Below are 20143 nucleotides of genomic sequence, written 5' to 3' on the forward strand. Positions count from 1 at the left end.
GCAATCGGTGGACGCCAGTCTCACGGTCATTGAATTACAGTAGCGAATGGAGTATTAAAATTTTCCAGTATGTTAGCTTCAAAATATTTAATTGGATGTAGTATATATGTGAAGCAGTTTTCACCATGTTCGTCTTAGGTAACTTATAACGTTAGGTAACCTTTGGTCAAAGACAAAAATGGAAACAATCCTGACCTTGTTCATAAGAGGTTGTTATGTAAGACTATTCAGCATCAGCGCATCTCTGGGTTATAAATGGTCTTCGAACAGGGTGCTCACAAAGTTTAATACTATTCTCATAGACGTAACTCGGACGGAGCTTATTTTCGGGGTGGGTTCCAAGTTGATCGATGATATGTCAATAAGAATGCATTGCAGTATGTCATTGCGTGTTTACAGACTTGGCCACCAATCAAGTCAGCACCCTAGAAAACAAACACAAGACATCTTTCGAAATGTTGAAAGAAAAGTATTTTTTCTTTTACAGCAAAGCTCTAGTGAAATTGACACATGTATGTACCGTACACATCCCAACCCCGAGCTAGAGATTTCTGCTCCTGGAACGAAAACACTCTTGGCGGGCTGTGAACTAAATTCGAGACCACCCCATATATGAGAATATTATTTTCTAACTTTCTTTTTTTCCTTGCAAACAACTCTGACTCCGTGACATCCATAGAAAAAATGATTAATTTTGTCTGGAGTGCCTCTCGTTTTTCTGCAATAAAAATATTTTGTTTCTTAACTGTAGCAAAGAAAAAGTATTAACACAAAACTGCCTTTTGAAAAAGTTCCCAAGTGCGCATTTGGCATTATTTACTTCTCCGTTTTATTGAGTAATTTACAATGCGTTACTTCTTAGTATTTCGAGAACGAGAATCTGTTTTTTTTACATAATGCAGAGTACTTATACAGCACTTTAGAAGAACTGTTTTGAAATAGCAATAAATGGCTTCACTGTGAGCGAAACTATACTGGATTTCAGTGTAGGAACCGAGCACTTCGCAGGTATCAACAGGCAGGGTTGGGTATCGCCGTTGCGTCCAAACTATGTTTCCAGCTCGAGTAGTTTGTGACCAGACTGAAGAATAACCGCTTGTGCGGCGGTAAACCGCATATATGCAAACAGTTGCAAGTGGTCCCGAATCCGAGCGCAATACACGCAAAAATAAGTATAATGGTGGCGGGATGCCTATGTAGATTATCATATCTCAGGGCAAATAGTATTATTCGTAGCAAATAACTATTCTTCTGTCGAGACAGTATAAAATACGCAACGTTTCAAAAGTAATTCTCTTCACAAGCTGTACAATTTCTTGAGTTGCATATTATTTTTCTAGATTTCCTGAAGATCGATTTTTAGAATCCTCCTTAACAAACGATGCCTCCCCGATGCCGCAGTGATAGCGTCATTGCCTTGTAATCGAGGGGGCCCCGGTTCGATACCCGGTGAACGCACATAGTGGTTCGGATCCTATTTTAAACCATAGATCCAGTCCCAATTAGTCTTACTGTGCAAGAAGTGGACTTAAATCCCGTCTCAACTCCTTAACAAACCTTTCGAAGAATCAAAAATTTAAACAAGTAAATACATTTTTTGTCACTTTGAGGTAAATTCTCATTTTTGGCTATTTTTGGTTCATATGAATCTGCCTCGTCCTCCTCTGTGGCCGTGCGGTCTAAGGAGCTTCGACTGCTGGATGGCATGGGTTCGAGTCTGGGGAGCTATGAGTGAGTAGCGTAATCCGGTCATAAAAATCTCATATAACGGCAGGGGGTCTGACGTGCTGACCCTACATCATCCAATTACCGGTTCAATATCTCCACACCTCTAGGTAGGATTGAGACTGACAGTCAGAAAATAGGTCGGGGGCTGTCAAGCCACTGGTTATTATTATTATTATGAATCTGCCTTGTTCAATAAGTTTATTTTATTGAGTCAAGCACAATAGCCAACTCTTGCAATGAGTCACTGGAAAGACATAAATGTGTGGTTAGACACATATTCAAGCATCTAAGGAATAATTATACTCTTGTGGTAAGGAGTCGTTGTCATTTAACAAACTTTATTGATTTATTCTATCAGCATTATTGAAAATATTGTGCCATCCTGAACTTAACAACTTAACAAAGGCACATTGATTGCTTAATGAGGCAGTTTTCTTGTGTTGCAGAGCAGGTTCAGTTTTTGGAGTATAACAATGCTTTACACAGTCCGTTCGAAGAATTTTGAGAATACTGATATTTTATCAGAGGGACCACCCCCGAATAATTATCTGATAAATATAATCACAATTAAGATGTCAATTTTCCGGTGCAACATGTCTGTTGTCACTCAGGCTGAAGAGCCTGATGACGTTGACAAAGTTCCGATTCATAGGTGGCAACACTTACAGGCAGGAACGACATTGGCAGGAAGGAACTCTTATTGGCACCATGTTGACAACTGACTCAAGAAGCCATGTGACCGACAGAACTGGAAGTGCTCGGATCCTATGCTGACAAACTTCAGCAAGAACATTTGTACTCCTATTCTCTGCAAATGTCTCATGCATAGACAAATGGTTAGCACCTTTGGTACGAGCAGTCCCTGATTCGATTCCCGGTGGGAGCCCCAAAATTTCGGCGTTGATCCAGCATCGTGAGGACAATCGGAGAGCTACTTGAAAAGAAGACGCGAAACCCGGTCTCCAAAGCCAGTAAACAGCAGCGATGGGACTCTTATGTGCTGACCACACATCACCCAATGAAAAAGCCGCTCTTGCAGGGCCTGGCTCTTAGAGGGCTGTTGCGTCAAGGAGTTTAAGTTTATTTCTTTGCAAACTAATGATACGCATTCTTAATTAACGGAGCGACAATACTTTCATTTCACATTTCGTGTAACGTTCACTCTTTACAAACTTTTTTAAATTTGTTTTTGTTTTTTGCTAGTTCGGTGACCACTTTACCTCGATGCCCGCTCACTATCCTAGCTACATTTCTCTCTCTCTCTGTGTTTGTGTACATATAAATACCACCCAACGTATGTGAGGTGTGAGCAGTGTGGTATTTAAGATATTTTCAGTGGTGGGGGGAATTCTATTGACTGTCTAAGAACAGCATGAGATAATGACTTTATGCCATATAACATTTCCGCCCCATGGATCAAATATATCAAGCAGAGGGGGGGGGGGCACAAGCACCCAGAAGGGGGAGAAATCCTCCCCATCCCACCTACAAATACCACCCTGGGTGTGAGAAGGATCAACATTCATCTCAGCCTACGAAAACTTTCTAAGGTAATTTTACTTGCAAATAATGCGTTTTTGTGCTATATTATCCTATCGTGACTTTTGTCCCACGATGGAGAGTATATGAAGTGCTAATTATAAATGCATGGATTAATAAAGGATATGTTTTTAAGAACCGGTCATCGCTGTTAAGGTGAAAGACGATAATGATGAAGAAAAATAGCCATTAACATCCAACTATGGATATTTTTGTCTGGTCGACAGTAATGTGCCATTCCCAAACATATTTCACTTTCATTGTTATAGGGCATGTATTTACACAAGTTCGACAATTTTTACCCATTCAAAATAAAATACAATATTGTTTTAACAGTATTTTGTTGATGAAACATAACTTTTGGTTCGAAAAAATTACGAGGCGTATTCGGAAAGTAAGTACCGAAAGGGTGTAAGAAATAAAGTAAAATAGTTTTGTACCTTTTTTTATTTGAATTGCATTCTACAGACCTTAAACTACTTTTCTACATAGTTTCCACCATTTTTCAAGCATTTGTCATAGCGTGGCACTAGTTTTTGTATCCCATCATCATAGAATGTTCCCGCCTGTGATGAGAGCCATCCATGCACTCCTGCTTCAACGTCATCATCCTCGTCGAAACGCTGACCACAATTTTCGATTCCAGGCAATCTGTCACAATTTCGTAGAGGACTGTTTTCTTGAAATTTGTGGAAATTCCATGGAAAGTGACGATATTGTGAAGCGCCTGTTTTCAGGAATTTCCTCGTCAACCGCACGCACCAAATCCTCGGTCACAACAGATGGCCGACCGCTCCTTGGCTCATCGTGAACTGTCTCACGACCTTCTTTAAACATAAAAAAAGACCTCTCACAGTTGACGGTGGATGTCTACCGGTTTCACGTTTCTTGCATTGAGAAAATGAAACACAGACTGGACTTCACAGTCGGCGGGCCGATTGATTTTCTTCAACATTTCAAACCTTCATAAACCTATGAAGAAAAAGCATGACCTGCTCCCACGACTGCCTGTGGCTTACTAACAGATGAAGGATGTCAGCGAGAACTCACATGGTCGCGTCTGCAGCGCTACAGCAGCAATATTTGCCAACGGTACTTACTTTACGAATACGCCTCGTATGTTGAATCAGAACACGTCTAAAAAAATAGGTAGCTAAAGAGAGGATCATCTGCCTCCCCCTTCCCTCGAGAGATTTGGTTATTCGGCCATGGGCCTCAATAACACCAATATGCCCCTTAAAGAAAGAAAGAGAGAGAGAGTAAAATTTACCAGTATATTGATTCCTAATCAGCAACAGACTTCAGTACAGTGATTGTCCGGTGTGACTTTGCTTTTGATATACTGTCAGTAAATGTTTTCTATTGAAAATTAATGCATACAAAATCATTGCTTCGCATTACATGATGTGAAAACATACCAGCGCCAATGCAGACTGTTCTACTCTGAAAAATAACTGTGTTATTCTGCTAATCACAGTACAACACCAGGGGTCCTGGGTTCGAATCCCTACTGGGCAAGGGTGTTCTTTGTGAGCATCCACACATCAATTTCATCATATCATCACTCATCCTCGTCTTCTCAATTAGCCAAAAGTGGCAGAAAAGTGAAGTAAAATTAACCAAATCAATCAATTCTCTGTGGCATGGACTTCACAAGTGCACAGATGTAGGTAATATCTATGCCTGGTCCCAAAGTTTCGCAAGATTTGTCTGATGTATGTGTCATCATTCAACATTTTGATCCATGAAGTCCTACATATTTTTGATAGCTGTGTGGCCAGCCAAGCTGTGAGGCTCTTGATATGGACATTATGAAATTTGTTGTCATAGAATACTAAGTATCCAGAATATGTTCACCCTTAAGATGCTGAATAAAAAGAAACAACTGGTCATCCACAATCAATGAAGAGTCCAAGGATGGGTTGGTGGGTGTCAACTCCCTACCCTACCCTAGCTCAGCAGTTATAAATAAAGAACATAATATGCAGGAAAAGATAGCAAAAAATATAGGAGACTATTACAAAAGAAAAAAGATGGTGTGGTCTTTGGTTGAAGTTCACAGTTACCTAAACAAAAGCCTCAAATTCAATTTAGATAAAACACCCCATCCAGTTTGCAAGTGCAAACATGAGCAATTACCTCTTCCCAGATGTCTAGGTTCAGGCACAGACCTGCTATGTGCTATTACTTCGTAGTACTATGGTTTGGTAGTCATGTCATTTAACCCTTAGGAAGATTCCAGACCAAGGTGACAAGCAACAAGTGACAAGAGACACATGTAGCTTGAAAACTAAGCATCAGAAATAAATGGAATCCTCTGAACTGAAGTGACATGACAAGTTGCACGTAGCTTGAACTGGGCAATTTTCTCAATACTGTGAATCAAGTTGCTTCAGTCTGTTGTTTGTGCATACACAGTGCATGTTATGCTTTAGACTGAAGGGACCCATGTCGCTTGTTGCTTCAGTGTGAAATCTCAAGTGTTGTTTGCCACCTGCCACTTTTTGCTTCAGTCTCAAAGCTCCCTTAAGTGCATAAGGACGACCTTGAAGCCCCTGTACCATTGATTTTTGTGTACAACTCTATGTTCATTTGTAATTTGTGTTTGTATTCCTAACTTGTTAAGTGACCCACTATTATGAAATATAGATGTAAAATTTTACTGTTAAACATTCTTCTAAATGATGTTTTTTTTATGATGATGCAGAACTTGTGGGTCGTGCATCTGGCAAAAATTACTGAAAACACAAGTTTTGGTTGAAAGTATAATACAAAAAAAATGTTTCTTGTGTAACTTTTATTTTGTTTCTTCATTCTCGTTAAATTAATGCTGGAAAATCCATCATAAAACACTCAATTGCAAAGATAGTGATTTTTTACAAATAAACTAGTCATAAATGATGGCACATCACAATGGTCGCAAATGTTAATACACCTAAAATGTTGCTAAATAATAATATTTAAATAAATATAATTATTTAATAGTATGAAATAAGTAAATGTAAAAACAACATCTGCATCACAAACAACCTATATTGGGCTCTATACCAATGGTTCTCAACCTTCATGAGACTGCAGCCTGGTAAATCATTTTTTTTTTAAGTCAGTATCCCGATCTCTAGGTCTAGATTCAAACCAGGGATTCCCAGCGTCGTAATACACTGTGCTAACCACTCTGCCATGGAAGTCGGCAGTTGAAAAAAGAAATGATGTTAAATTAATTGCCAACCAATATATATAATTAGAGACATTGAATTTTCGCGAAATCGCGAAATGTGTAATCGCTAAGTACTTATGTATGTGTACAGTATATAAAAATGAAGTACTTGTGTATGTGTACAGTATATAAAAATGAAGTAGTTTATCAATTTATAGCTCTTTTGTATGTTGTTTCCTCTCATAATGAAAGAGTGTGTGCAATTTTTTTTTCACCACTGGTATATACCGCTGATCTAACATTTTATTTACCGCTCTCCTCACTTTTTATTTACCATAAATTTGTCTCCCTATATATAATGAAATCTTGTAGTTTTCTCAGATCAACATCATTAAATTGGCATGTTGCATTTTAAACACAGATAAATTCCAATTCAAACTAATCAGGAAACGGATAACTATATTATTACAGGAAGTAATTCTTGAAGTTTTTCTGACGACGAATGATGAAAAGATTCTCTCGGGCTATCGACCAGGTGAGTTGTGGAAAAGATTCCAAGCTTTCGAGATCTAACGTCACTATCATTTTCAGGGTAGAAGTGCAGTCCTGAGTGTCAACCCGGTGTATATACGTTCATGGCGGGGGGATCCTGCTTAAGATGGCCGACCAATCGGGTGCCGTGTCTGCTGCTTCCGCACTTCTGGGTAACTATTGCTAACCAGGCTGGGTCCAGTTTGAGCCCTGTGTTGCTATTAGGATTCTCTTTCTCTTCATGAATGGCTATTGCTTCCTTGATGATGCAGTCCCAGTAGTTTTAAGTTTTGGCTATCATTTATGTGTTGCTGAAATCTGGTCTTTGGTCCTCGTTGATTGAATGTTCAGCTAGTCCTGACTTTTCCAGATGGAAATTCTTGATGTAACTTTGGTGTTCTTTAAAGTGCTGTTCTATTGTCCTACCCATCTGCCCAATGTATGCTTTACCGCATTTGCAGATAATATGGTAAACTCCCGGTGTTTTGAGTCTTATCTGCAAATGCGGTAAAGCATACATTGGGCAGGTGGGCAGGACAATAGAACAGCACTGTAAAAAACACCAAAGTTACATCAAGAATTTCCATCCAGAAAAGTCGGAACTAGCTGAACATTCAATCAACGAGGGCCATAGACCAGATTTCAGCAACACAGAAATCATAGCCAAAACCTAAAACTACTGGGACTGCATCATCAAAGAAGCAACAATAGCCAATCATGAAGAAAAAGAGGATCTTAATCACGACACGGGGCTCAAACTGGACCCAGCCTGGCTAGCGAGTTAACCAGAAGTGCAGATGCAGCAGACATGGCACCCAGTTGGTCCGCCATCTTCACCAGGTTGACGCTCAGTACTGCACGTCTACCCTGAAGATGAGGGTGACGTTAGCTTGGAATCATTTCCACAACTCACCTGGCCGATAGCCCGAGAGAATCTTTTCATATATTATTACACTTGCAAAATCGATAACTGTATTATTCATTTGATTTTAATGATGTTGGGTGAAGAAAAACTGTTTCAGGAGCACTTCTCGCATCCCGGTATAATTGATGTCAGGGCCCAGTTGAGAAACGCTGATCTAGAGAGTCATATTTGTTACATCAAACTGAAAACATGGAATTGTTTCTTTTTAAATAGCATACAAGGCCTATGCATCTAGGGTTAAGTAGTGTTACGGCAGTCAAAAACGTTTAACTTCTTTCATTTAAAATGATTTTCCGTCGTTGACTACAAGTTTGGATGACAAGTTTTAAACATGCCACTTTTGCAACTTGATGAAGTCCTTTATGCACAAGATCAAAATGTTCAGTATGTTGCATAAAAAATTAATTAACTTATCCTTAACTTATTTTCTAATTTAAAAGATAACGAACACTGAGTCCCACTCAAAAATGATATTTGGCCATGTCTCTGCACTAGAAACAAAATGTGAACATATTTTAATTTCTTTAAATTACAGATAGTAACAATGGAAACCAATGAGATGAGCAGAGGTGGCAAAGGATCAACATCAACGGGGAGAATGACAAAGACCAGTACAACAATGAGAGGGAATAAATCAACAGTGCCAGATGAGACAGGAATCAGCGAGATGATGAAAAAGGCCAAAGGAACATTGATACGAAGTTCTGAAACGCTTCGAACCAAGAAAGAAATACTAGATGACTTCGGTCCTACAATCGGCCCAATAGTATTCGACACGCTGCCAGAAGTGTGTAAGGAAATTATAGAGGCGAAGGAATCTAAAGGTTATGATGGTGATCTGTGGATAAACCCAAGTGATATTTTGGATGAGAAGCTTATCCTAACTCCGCCAGTCACAAGGAAGCATGTTCAAGCTCTTACGCATCAAGGAATATTAGGTACGTACCCAAGGTATACAAATACCTCTCTGTTTTAAGTGTGGATTAAATGAGTAACTTATTAACACTAGAACACAATCACTAGACGTTCGTAAATTTGACTACTTGAAAGAACAACCCCTCTTTTCCTTCGTAAATATTCATTAATTCACAATAGCATCACGTGCAATTAAAATAATCATATCTTGGCTTATATATGAGAGGTTCAAAGCACCAGTGTAAGTGACATAACTCCATTCAAGGCAGTTTTAAGAAAAGGGCACATTTAGATAGCTTAGTACTATGTTTAGGCGTGGGAGCACAAACATAGTGGTGCCTCCATGAGCAAGAATTTGAAACTTAGGAGGTACTTAATTTTACCACTGATGAAATGTTGACACTGCAAAGTTTTTAAGTTATACAGGGTGGGTCAGAAACATTTAAATTTGGTGCCACACAGACATGTTTGTAGGTGGTGTGGTGAAACAACACATCCCTGAGTAGAGCGGCTTAAAGCCTTCAGTCGCCACGCAGCGTTTGTCGGAAGAGCATCGAGCATTTGCTATGGAAACTCGGGACTACGTTGAAATGTTTCTCAGAAGGCCCCTTGCTGACAATGGATGCAGTAGTCCTGAATTGTTTAACCAAATTCAATATTGTTAGGCATGCTGGGTGTTGGAACCTTTCCATTTCTTCTGATGCAAAAATATCATCGAAAAACATGCTGTGTTACAGAAGTCGAGTCATTGTTTCTAAATGTTTCCACAGCAAATGCTCGATGCTCTTCCAGCCAACACTGCATGATGACTGAAGGTCACTATACTCAGGGATGTGTGTTTCACCATGCCACCTACAAAGGTACCAAATTGAAATCGTCTAATTGTTTCTGCAGCACCCTGTACATGCTACTCCATTTTCATGAAATATGGAGTTACGCCACTTGTGCTCCGAAGAAATAATATAACAAAAATAGAGCATCTCACCAACTGAGACTACTAAAGAAGTCAGCTGCCACACATTCACGGAAGTAGATTGAAATTCCAACATATTCATTAGCTTTGTAAAATTCATGATATTTTATGGTTCTAGGGTTAAGCGAACTAATTGATGGCACTGACAATATATTCTATAAGCTGATGGTTGTATCCATTCTTGATTTATTTAGTTTATGTAACATCGCATTTCTGCCACTTTGGCTAATTGCAACAAGATTGTATCCATTCATTTTATTTTAATGATGTCTACAAAGTGGAGGACAGAAGGTTATTCAAAATACAGTAGCTTGTTTACCTCAATTGATCCATTCCTTGATCGCGTGACTTTCAAAATTCCAACAGCTAGACAAAAGTCAGTTCTTTTTCCTAATACAGGAAGAATGATCAGGACTAGACTTATTTAAAATAGAGAAACAAATAAAATAGTGTACAAAACACTTTGAGCTACACCAGATCATATATCCATTAATTTTGTACAAATGCTTTGGTTATGGAATGGTAAAGTCATATATTTTACTTCAGGTCTTGGCGAAAGGTATCTGGAGAAACTGAAGTATGAGGCAGAAAAAATGAGAGACGAAGCAGTGGCCAACAGAGAGCAGCAGTTGATAAAGCTGGCAGAGATAGAAAGAGGTGTTGCTGTGGAAGAAGCAATAAGATTGGAGAAAAGAAAGTGTGGGGAGACACTGAAGATATTAAAAAGGTGTTATGAAGAAAGACTCCAGGTTAGAGACCCATTGTTATGTAACAGATTGATGTTTAGGAGAACAATTAGGAATTGCCAGAAATCTAGATAATATTGGAGTTGGTGCTCATAAGCGTATACAGAAGGTTGTTCGCTTTATATCTGACCATTTTTGATGTGTACTCACCTTAAGAGATACCGCGCCGCCACCACTGATCATGTTCTATTGGACCCCCAGCATTGTGGACTATTGCCCGGAATTGCAGTTTCCATTGCAACAAGCTCCGGCGCAGGACAGGCATGGGAATTCTGTCCCACTCCTCCCTGCAAGCTTTCCATAAACCATCCAGGGTGCACGGGCGGCGATGTTGGAGACGTCGTTTCGACAGTCCAAATGCGCAAAAATCCATTGGACTGGCATCTGGGCTTTTCACAGGAATGTCTTCAAACGGAATGACACGAATTCCTAATTCCTCTGCCATTTCCTGATAAAAACGTAGTGATGTTCTGGCAGCATGACTCGAAGCCTTGTCCATATGGATCATCACCTGGTTCGTGTCCATTCCATACAATTGTGGGATGTCTCTCCGATAGATAGGTGTCAGAATGGAGTCTTGGGAGTATCTGGCATTCACCTTCACGTTTTTGTCCACCTTGCGTATCATCAACTTACCCTCATATCTGAATCCCGTCACAACCATAAAGCCACGAGGGAAACTTTCCCTGCACTGACGAACAAAGTTTCTTGCCGTCAATGTCACAGTATGTGATCGCTCGAACGTGACCACCAGCAGTGAGATGTATATATGATTCATCCATTGTGACAACTTTCTTCCATTTGGAACCCGCCAGGTACTTTTCATACAGTTTCACAATGCGTACGTATGAAAACTTAGCATGGAAAGGGCCATTACGTAACTCTCCCAATACCGATTGATTTTCGGCACCATTTGATAACATTCACTACCAACACTCACACACCTACAAGGTCAGATACAACACTGCTCCTGCCAGCAGACCCATAGTTCCAGCATGATACACCAGGTGGCAGCACCGAATTGAAAATGGTCGGATATAAAGCGAACAACCTTCTGTATTACAAGGGTCGATCAAGTGAAACTGATCGTAGTTTTGTAAATACACAGAGTTTTGCATCTGCACTGGTAAATGACGTTGTATGTCACGCTCAAGCTGCTATCACAGGCAAGTGTTAGTTTGCTGTGCATACATGCTGGAGCACATTGACTATGTACGATCATAACACGAATTCAGCCAAAGAGGCTCAGCGAGCAATTATTCCATTTTTGATGGCAAAAATTTATCATTGTATGAAGGATGTATGAGAATAAATCTGGCATGGTGTACAGTGTTCAGATGGTGAAGTGGCAGGAATGTGCTAAGATTTGCTGCAGAGCTTCCCCTGGGATGGCCTCAACCCCCCTATAATCCCAACTTGTCACATTGTAACTATCACAGGTATCCATCACAGATGGCACACTTACCCTTCTGTGTATGCTTCAAACCTTTCTAATTGAATTTGTGCCCAACAGTTACCTATACAACTACACTATATACGATTTGGTAGATTTCCGTACATCGTTGCATTTTTGATTGGATTTACAAGGTAACCAAAAAAGTTATTGCCGTTTTTGATCATCAGAAACAAAAAAGTATGCAAAGAATGTCACACACTGTTAGTCCTCAAAGTAATCCCCCATCGGCATCCAGCACCTTTTGTCAACATGCCTCCAGCTGTGCAGTGCCCTGGCGATAAATCTCGGGGTCTCGGACTGAAAGAAGTCCGTGAGTGCTTGCCGCAAGTCTGCCTCATTTGCGAAGGATTTCCGACGAAGGTGGTTGTCCAGGGAATGGAAGAGGTGATAATCTGTTGGCTCAAGGTCTGGAAAGTACCGTGGATGGCACAGTATCTCCCAGCCAAGTCACTGTATGGTATCCTTGGTCACCCGTGCACCACATGCAGCTTGGCATTGTCGTGAAGAAGCAGTACACACTTGCGATTAACCCATGCTGTCACCTTATGCTTCAGTGCCTGTTGCGCACGTTGCAACTGCTGCGAGTAGAGGTCCCCAGTGATGGTTTGGCCCGTTGTTAGCAGCTCATAGTGCACCCCTTTGCGACTAGTCCACCATACAGAGCATGATTTTGCATGGATTTGAAGGTGGTCTTGTGGCATGAGGCACAAAGTCCCGTGTTGACAACCAATGTCGGGCACACTTGGGAATGTCATATAGGACCCACTTTTCGTAACTGGTGAGCACTCGACCAAATATGGGTGTGTTGCTGTGCCAAGAAAGCAACGAGAAGCAGGCTGTCACTCGTTGTTGCTTCTTGCCTTCTGACGGTGTATGAGGTACCCCCTTGCTCAACTTCAACGTCTTTCTTATGTGATGCAGGTGCAGTCTGGCTGTTTTGTCGGAAACCTGGAAGTGGTTGGCAAGCTCACCACACCTTAGGCTGCTGTCCTCCTGTATGGCTGCCTTCAGGGCCTCACCATCCAGGACCTGTGGTCGGCCACTGCTGGGTTCGTCACAAAGTGACAGATCTCCCAAGCTGAACTTCTGGAACCAATTCCTATTGGTGCGTTCATTCACAGCATTATCCCCAAAGGCTTGACATATTCGGTGACTTGATTCTGCTCCGGACAAGCCCACCTTAAAGTCATAAAGCAGACAACCCCAAACTAGCTGCTTCAACACTTCCATTTCTCTTCGCCCCTGCTCAAGCTATGGCTGCTGTGAGTGCGCAATGTGTCTGTATTGGGCAAGACCAGCAAGACCAATGTCCCCACTCCCAACCCTGACCACTTTTCCGGCACGTGACACACATATTTTCCTATCAGTGATCACTTCTTCCCATGTGATGTTAAAAATGGCAAGAACTTTTTTGGTTACCTTGTATATAAAATTTTGGACTCGACGTATCCGAATTAACTCTTTCCATGAGAAATAAAAGTCGATTTTATTTACAAATGTTGCTTTTCCTTACACTCAACACATATTGTGGTAGAGCAAGCATTTCAATACCGTGTGTTATTACAATGGCATGTGGTGGACTGTCTCATGAAGAACTACGTCAGTTGTTGTTAGCAGAAGAGGAGGATTTCCCTGGCGATTCAACAGACGTTGGTCAAATTGACGCAGAAGAAGTATAGGGCCATTCTAGAAGTGAAAGTGAGCTTTCAGATGTTAGTGTTAGTGTCGATGATGATATGTGAGCAGGAACTGCTTACCGGTCGAAGAATGGACTACATTTATGGAATGCAGCACCTCTCACTTCACTCAGGGACGTGCTAGTGCAGGGAATATAATTCGACAGAAGAGTGGTCCAACAAAGTATGCGAACCAGGAAGTCTATAACCAAAAGTCGGCATTTTCCCTGTTTTTCCGAAAACACATGCTGGAAACAATTTGCAAGTGGGCCAACAAAGAAGGCACCATGAAATTCCACCTTGGATGGAAGAACGTGAGTGTTGAACAGCTGCAAAAATATATAGGTGTATTGGTACTCGTTGCAGTGCTCAAATCCAAAAATGAAGAAACTAGCCAGCTCTGGTGTAAGGAAAGTGGTCACCCGCTGGTCAGCAGAATCATGAGCAGGAACCACTTTCAGCAAATCAGTGCTGCTTTACGTTTTGATGACGCTGAACTCCGCCGCTGTAGAAAACCTGATGACCGGCTTTCCCCCATCCATGAAGTTTGGGCGAGAACTCTGCAAGATGCTTTCATCCCTGGAGACAATATGACCGACGATGAGCAGCTTGTCACATTTCATGGCCGTTGCCCCTTTAGACAATATTTGCCTAGTAAGCCATGCAAATATGGACTAAAGTTCTGGGTTATTTGTGATAGTACCACAAGCTATGTGTGGGACATGCAAATATATGCTGGAAGAAGACCAGAACAAGGAAGAGATGTCAATCAAGGGGAACGAGTTGTTCTTGAGCTAACTGAAAAAATTGCTGGAACTGGAAGAAATATTACTGCTGACAAATTTTTCCGAGTCTTTCTCCTGCATGCAAATTGAAGGAGCGGTGATTGACTTACGTAGGAACTATTCGCAAGAATAAGCCAGAACTTCCACCTAAATTTGTCAAAGCAGACAAATCTAGAGCAGTAAGCAGCAGTTTGTTCGGATTCCAGGAGGATGCAATGATAGTGTCTTACTATCCAAAGAAAAATAAAACTCTAACCCTTCTCAGCACATTGCACAACCAACCTGAGGTGGACACTTCTGCTACTGAGAAAAAGCCACAAATCAACCTCTATTATAACAAAATGAAGTCAGACGTTGGCACTATGGACCAAATAACCAGTTGTTACAGCACAAAACGAATGACAAGACGATGGCCTATGGTAGCTTTTTACAACATGGTTGATGTAAGTGCACTCAATGCTTATATTGTCTGGATGTCATTGCAAAAAGGAAGAAACAAATAAGAACATGAAACGGCGGAACTTCCTTATTTCCCTTGCCAAACAGTTGGCCAACATTGAAGAACAAGATCCAACAGAGAGCCAGCATGCTGATGAAGAGGAGGAGCCACCCAAGAAGAAAGCACGATGCGGGATCTGCCCATCAAAGGAAGACCGCAAGAAAAGAACTGTGCGAAACACATGCAAAATAAATGTATGTTCTGAGCACAGCAAGGTTGTGTGCGCAAAATGTTTGAAAATTTGAACCTGCATTCAATTGTAATTTTGATTTTTGTTTTGGTATTTTTGTATTTCATTTTGTATTAAAATTTGTATAATAAAGTAAAACAAACATTTTCACAGTTCATAAAATGTTTTAAAAATTGAACCTGCATCCAATTGTAATTTTGATTTTTGTATTTTTTTGTATTAAAATTTGTATAATAAAGTAAAACAAACATTTTCACAGTTCATAAAATGTTTTAACAACTGAACCTGCATCCAATTGTAATTTTGATTTTTGTATTGCTATTTTTGTACTTTTTGTGTTTTTGTATTTCATTTTGTTCTAAAATTTGTATAATAAAGTAAAACAAACATTTTCACAGTTCATAAAATGTTTTAAAAATGGAACCTGCATTAAATTGTAATTTTGATTTTTGTATCGGAATCTTTTTGTATTTTGTATTTCATTTTGTATTAAAATATGCATAATAAAGTGAAACAAAGTGAATGTTGTCTTTTTCATTGTCACACTCCACAAAAAACAATTTTCATAGTGAAATGAGAAATAAAAGTCAACATGGGTCCATTGGACCCGACTGGTACTAAGAGGTACATAAATTTAACGGGTGTTCCAGGGTTAATGATACATGCTTTTGTTAATTCGAATTTTGGAGTTCAAATTAAAATTAGGCCACTGTATTGATATTAGCAATACTTCCATATAGTCCATCCTTAACTTTTAATGTCATTTTCCAGGAAGCTGTTAAACAAACAGAGGAGAGATTGGAGAGGATCATGGAAAGGAAACTAGCACAAGAAAGGGCTTTGTGGGAAGCTGAAATGGAGAAGATGAAAGATGAATACGGAGATACAGGAATTCAGGGTGACTGCAGGGCTAAACTCGAAGAGATGTCTCTGAACTATGAAGAGCAGTTGCAGGAAACAATTCGGTAAAAACCTTATGGTTATTAGTTTGTTGTGTTGTATGTGGTGAGATCTAAACATTTCATGGAAAAAACTGATTAATCTACATTTAGACAGATCTTTTTCTATATCAGTTATTTTACATTGCTTTTCTACCTCTTAGGTTAATGCAACGATAAGGATGCATGATGAAATAAATGATAGGACAAAAACAATCATACATCCATGTCTTAGCCAGGATTTGAACCTGGAAACTCTGCCTTCATAGTGCATTACGTGGACCACGACGACTTCATATGAGGCAAGTGTAATTATGTTTTCACACATGTGCTCCTATGGCACTATCAACAATGGTATTTTGATGCTTGGGGAATAAAAGACGTGGTAGTATAATAAATACATGTAAACAAATTACTAACTTTAACTGCGATATTTACTTTTAATAGTTCTATTAATTTTGGTGGCTCCTGCCACAATCCAAATGAAACTAGGGATGGCCAAATCCGGATAAAACTTTTATCTGAATATCGGATAATTTTCTATCTAGATATTTGGATTATCTGATGTTCAAATTACATTCCGGCCAAGGAAGATTCCAAACGCGAGAGGGGAAGCAGGGAGAAGCACTCGCCACTAGCCTGTGATATTTTGCTTGTTGTGTTCATTACCAGATCTTGTGTTGTGTCTGTGATGGCTCTTACAATTCGCAAGAAACCATTTTGAAGTGGAATAAAGAAAATTGAGACGTTTATGCCCCTGTTGCACATTTACAAAACACCCTAGTTATACTAGAAAATGTCACAAATCATTCAGTTACAACTTACTACTATTATATTTATAATGGTGTTTCCACAGCAGACGATTTTCAAGGGACTCGCTTCCTGCCCAATATGCCATCACCCCTATTTAGCCACTGAACACGTCCGGTTGGTGCATGCGCACTTTCATCCATGGTCTCGGCTAAGGCAGCCAGACAGTACCTGGATTAACTGAAATGTCCAGATATCCAAATGTGTTCATTATCCAGACATTTTTATTACAGCCTATCTACATTTTTCAGTCATCATTTTCATATTTCACTGTGCAGATATTCTACAAATTCTTCATGACATATGTTCTATTTGAATATCTCAATTATCCAGATATCTGGATTACCTGTTGCATCCAAAATGAATATCGGATAATTTGAAATCTGGATATCCATTATCCAGACTTTGTGACCATCCCTACTTGTAAAATTAAAACAAAGTGTTGCGGAAAAAAGTTAGTAATTCATTTAATTGGTCCTATATCAGTATCAGAATGTCAATTTATCAATAAAATGGTCGACAATTTAACAAATCTGATCTTTACATAAATAACCTTTATCCGAGTAAATAACTTTTCCATTTTGTTATTTTTATGAATATGAAAGTATAATGGCATGGTATAATCACTATTTCTATGGTGTTCTTAAGAATCCATGATCATTTATACATTAATTGCTACTCAAGATCTCTTCTGAAAGAGAATTCAAAACTAAAGGACTGTGGTTTAATTCTAAAAAAAACGATGTTTTTTTAGACATTTAGGAACCACTGCTCTTAATATATTTTCTAGATTTATTTTAAGTTACAATATGTTTGAAGTGGGGTGAAAGTGGATAGTGTGCAAAGACCAAATTTTTGGCACACAATATGCATAAAAGAGCTAAGGAGGCCCCACTGATGCAGAGAGTGGTGACTAGCTGGAAAAGCCAACAGTTATGTGAACTGTTGCTTAGCAAATCCACACAAAATTGTCACCAATTGCTTTTTCTGGAAATTTGCGACCACGGACTCCTTGTCAACCCCATTACCCATTATCACATCTTCATATCTTCATGAGTGAAGATGAATTTTGAATTTTTCTCCTCTGACTTGCCATCAGCCAAGACTAATATTTCAATGTATTACTACACGAGCACACATTTATAGTTACAAAATTCTATGGGCACTGCATTCGTCTTGCCAGGGGTTTCCAAAATTGCTTAATCTGAGGGGTGTGAGGATGCAAGTGCATTTAAGGGGTGTACATTTAGCATTAAAATGATCAGAAATTATGAATTTTGAAACATTTTATAGAAGCTGTTGAAAAGAATTTTTTTGGGAGGGTGGGCTGCAAATTAATCTGAACCTTACTTCCCCATCTCTCATTTGGGGATCTTCTTGTAAGCAATCGCACTATAGCAGCATAACACATACACCTTCTGTTTTGAATGTGTTTGTTTAGACTTATTTCACATTATTGTACAGACAACATGAAGAAGAGAAAGAAGCACAGAGGCAACAGGCTGCAAAAGAGAAGGAAGAGTGCTTGTTCAAACTCTTAACAGCCATGCGAAAGCAACAGGAAAGAGATCTTCTGTACATGTCGCAAAAGCAGCTCTTGCACTGTGAAGAAGAAAAGGAAGTTTTGCAAGTATCTTTCAACAAGCAAGTGGACCTCCTTCTTATCTACTTGTATGAGTATGAAAATGTGCTGAAAGAGAAGATCAGCGACATTGCTGCACTGAAGGGCCAGTCACAAAATTTCGAGTACCTGCTCTATCAAGTAACATGCGAATTCCAGAAGTTCATCGACTACGCTTTGAAAGCCGTACCAGGACAGGCCGATTTCCTCTTGAAATCCGTGCAGCAAATGCTGAAGGGATTAAGGGTTCCGGAACCACCACCTGCCAAAAGCATCCCTACAGCAAGAGATGAAAAACGAGCACTCGTAAGGGTGAACTCATATCTTAATGTTCTCAGCAAACACCCCAGCTTGTTGAGTTTTGTCGCTCCGTTTGGTGTTGGAATGCCAGATATCAAACCACCGAGACCGGAAGATATTTACGAAGAGCTTCCGCCATTACCGGACGATCAGCCACCGGTTTATCCCGAAAAGCAGTCCTTGGCTGAATCTATATTTTCTGAGCTTTTCCACAGAGCTTTTAGCTTGGAAAAAAGAATATCGAAGTTACCTGAAGGAACAAGTGGGGAAGTAAGCGAGAGGTTGCTTTCGACATTGCAGATGTCCACTCGCAAGGTTGAAGACAGCAGAGGAATAAGTCACGTAGAGTCGGAAATTCTTAGAGAAATCACCTACACTACTACACAAAGTGGTTCTCAAAGAGAATCACGGGAACCTTCCCTACACGAGACAAAAGGGCCATCTCAGAGAGAGTCGAAAGTTCCATCTCGGAAAACATCCAAAGTTCCATCAATAGAAGAGAGCATGCCAAGTGGAAATGAGCAGTTTACATCAAACGGAGTCACGGCAACACCCACATTAGCCTCCGAAGAACCACCACTGACTGAAGAGGAACCACAACTAATTGAAGAATAGTCTTCATAATTTACTCTGGCCATGAACTTGAGAGGGGACCAAAATAATATAAGTAATTAATGCCAATTAGGCGAGGTACTGTAATGTGCATTTATACACAAAACATTCTTATGTAAATAAATAAAACATAAAAGTGCTTGTTTTTGTTACAGAATATATATTAAATTAGAAATAATGATGGCAGTGTAAGTTTATGTTTTGAGCATATATGCACGTAAAACATAGTAATAGTTTTGCATTCAAATCAGTCTTCTGAAAGCACATCGGGCAACATTAGTTTCTCATGACCATATTGCATTGTTCTGAGAGATATTTACCTTTTCACATTGTAGAATTATAAAAACATACACAGTCTGAAAATTAAGTAATGAGACTGATTTTAACATATTGTAGATTTGTGCGTGTTACTCACTATTAAAGGAAATAAACAAATACGTTAAATAGTATTGATTAATTTAAATATTTACGTGAGCGAGTATAGAGTCTTATTAGGACAATGTTTCGGAGGTCAGACTGCCTCCTTCATCAGGTTTGTGGATGTTTCTATGCACAGAGCATAGTGCCGCGTAAAAGAAGTGTTGAATGAGGATTTGGTTAAGGTTAAAAACACTTAAAAAATCTCAGCATATTAAGAACTTGGTAAAAATACTCCACACTTATATTAAAATAACTAAACCCAGGCTGGTTGTGAGACCTACACATGTGAGCAGCCCCCACCTCAACTGAAAGGTAAAAACTA

At 39.6% G+C, this 20143-nt stretch overlaps 1 protein-coding gene across 3 annotated transcripts; it reads left to right on the plus strand.

Moving 5' to 3' along the window:
• The first annotated feature begins 9 nt into the window (after window positions 1–9).
• Window positions 10–19499, plus strand: LOC145991055 (uncharacterized). 3 transcript variants are annotated; one of them, XM_083126759.1, is made up of 5 exons: window positions 10–138; window positions 8416–8818; window positions 10315–10517; window positions 15892–16085; window positions 18333–19499. In XM_083126759.1, exons 2-5 carry the CDS (start codon window positions 8425–8427, stop codon window positions 19402–19404), a joined length of 1863 nt encoding a protein of 620 aa, XP_082982885.1. In that variant the 5' UTR covers window positions 10–138; window positions 8416–8424; the 3' UTR covers window positions 19405–19499. The 3 variants fall into 3 exon arrangements, with proteins under 3 accessions (XP_082982885.1, XP_082982886.1, XP_082982887.1); XM_083126760.1 differs by having other exon boundaries at window positions 13–67; XM_083126761.1 differs by lacking the exon at window positions 10–138 and adding an exon at window positions 964–1008.
• The last annotated feature ends 644 nt before the right edge of the window (window positions 19500–20143 follow it).

This window comes from Lepisma saccharinum, chromosome 8, assembly GCF_977018435.1.
Source record: "Lepisma saccharinum chromosome 8, izLepSacc3.1, whole genome shotgun sequence".
Lineage (NCBI taxonomy): Eukaryota > Metazoa > Arthropoda > Insecta > Zygentoma > Lepismatidae > Lepisma > Lepisma saccharinum.

Bases quoted from the DNA above. Each gene is read 5' to 3' on its own strand.
- LOC145991055 (XM_083126759.1), top strand. From the start codon at position 8,425: ATGGAAACCAATGAGATGAGCAGAGGTGGCAAAGGATCAACATCAACG. The intron at 10,518-15,891 runs GTTAGAGACCCA...GTCATTTTCCAG, and splicing joins GTTATGAAGAAAGACTCCAG to GAAGCTGTTAAACAAACAGA. The intron at 16,086-18,332 runs GTAAAAACCTTA...ATTATTGTACAG, and splicing joins CAGTTGCAGGAAACAATTCG to ACAACATGAAGAAGAGAAAG.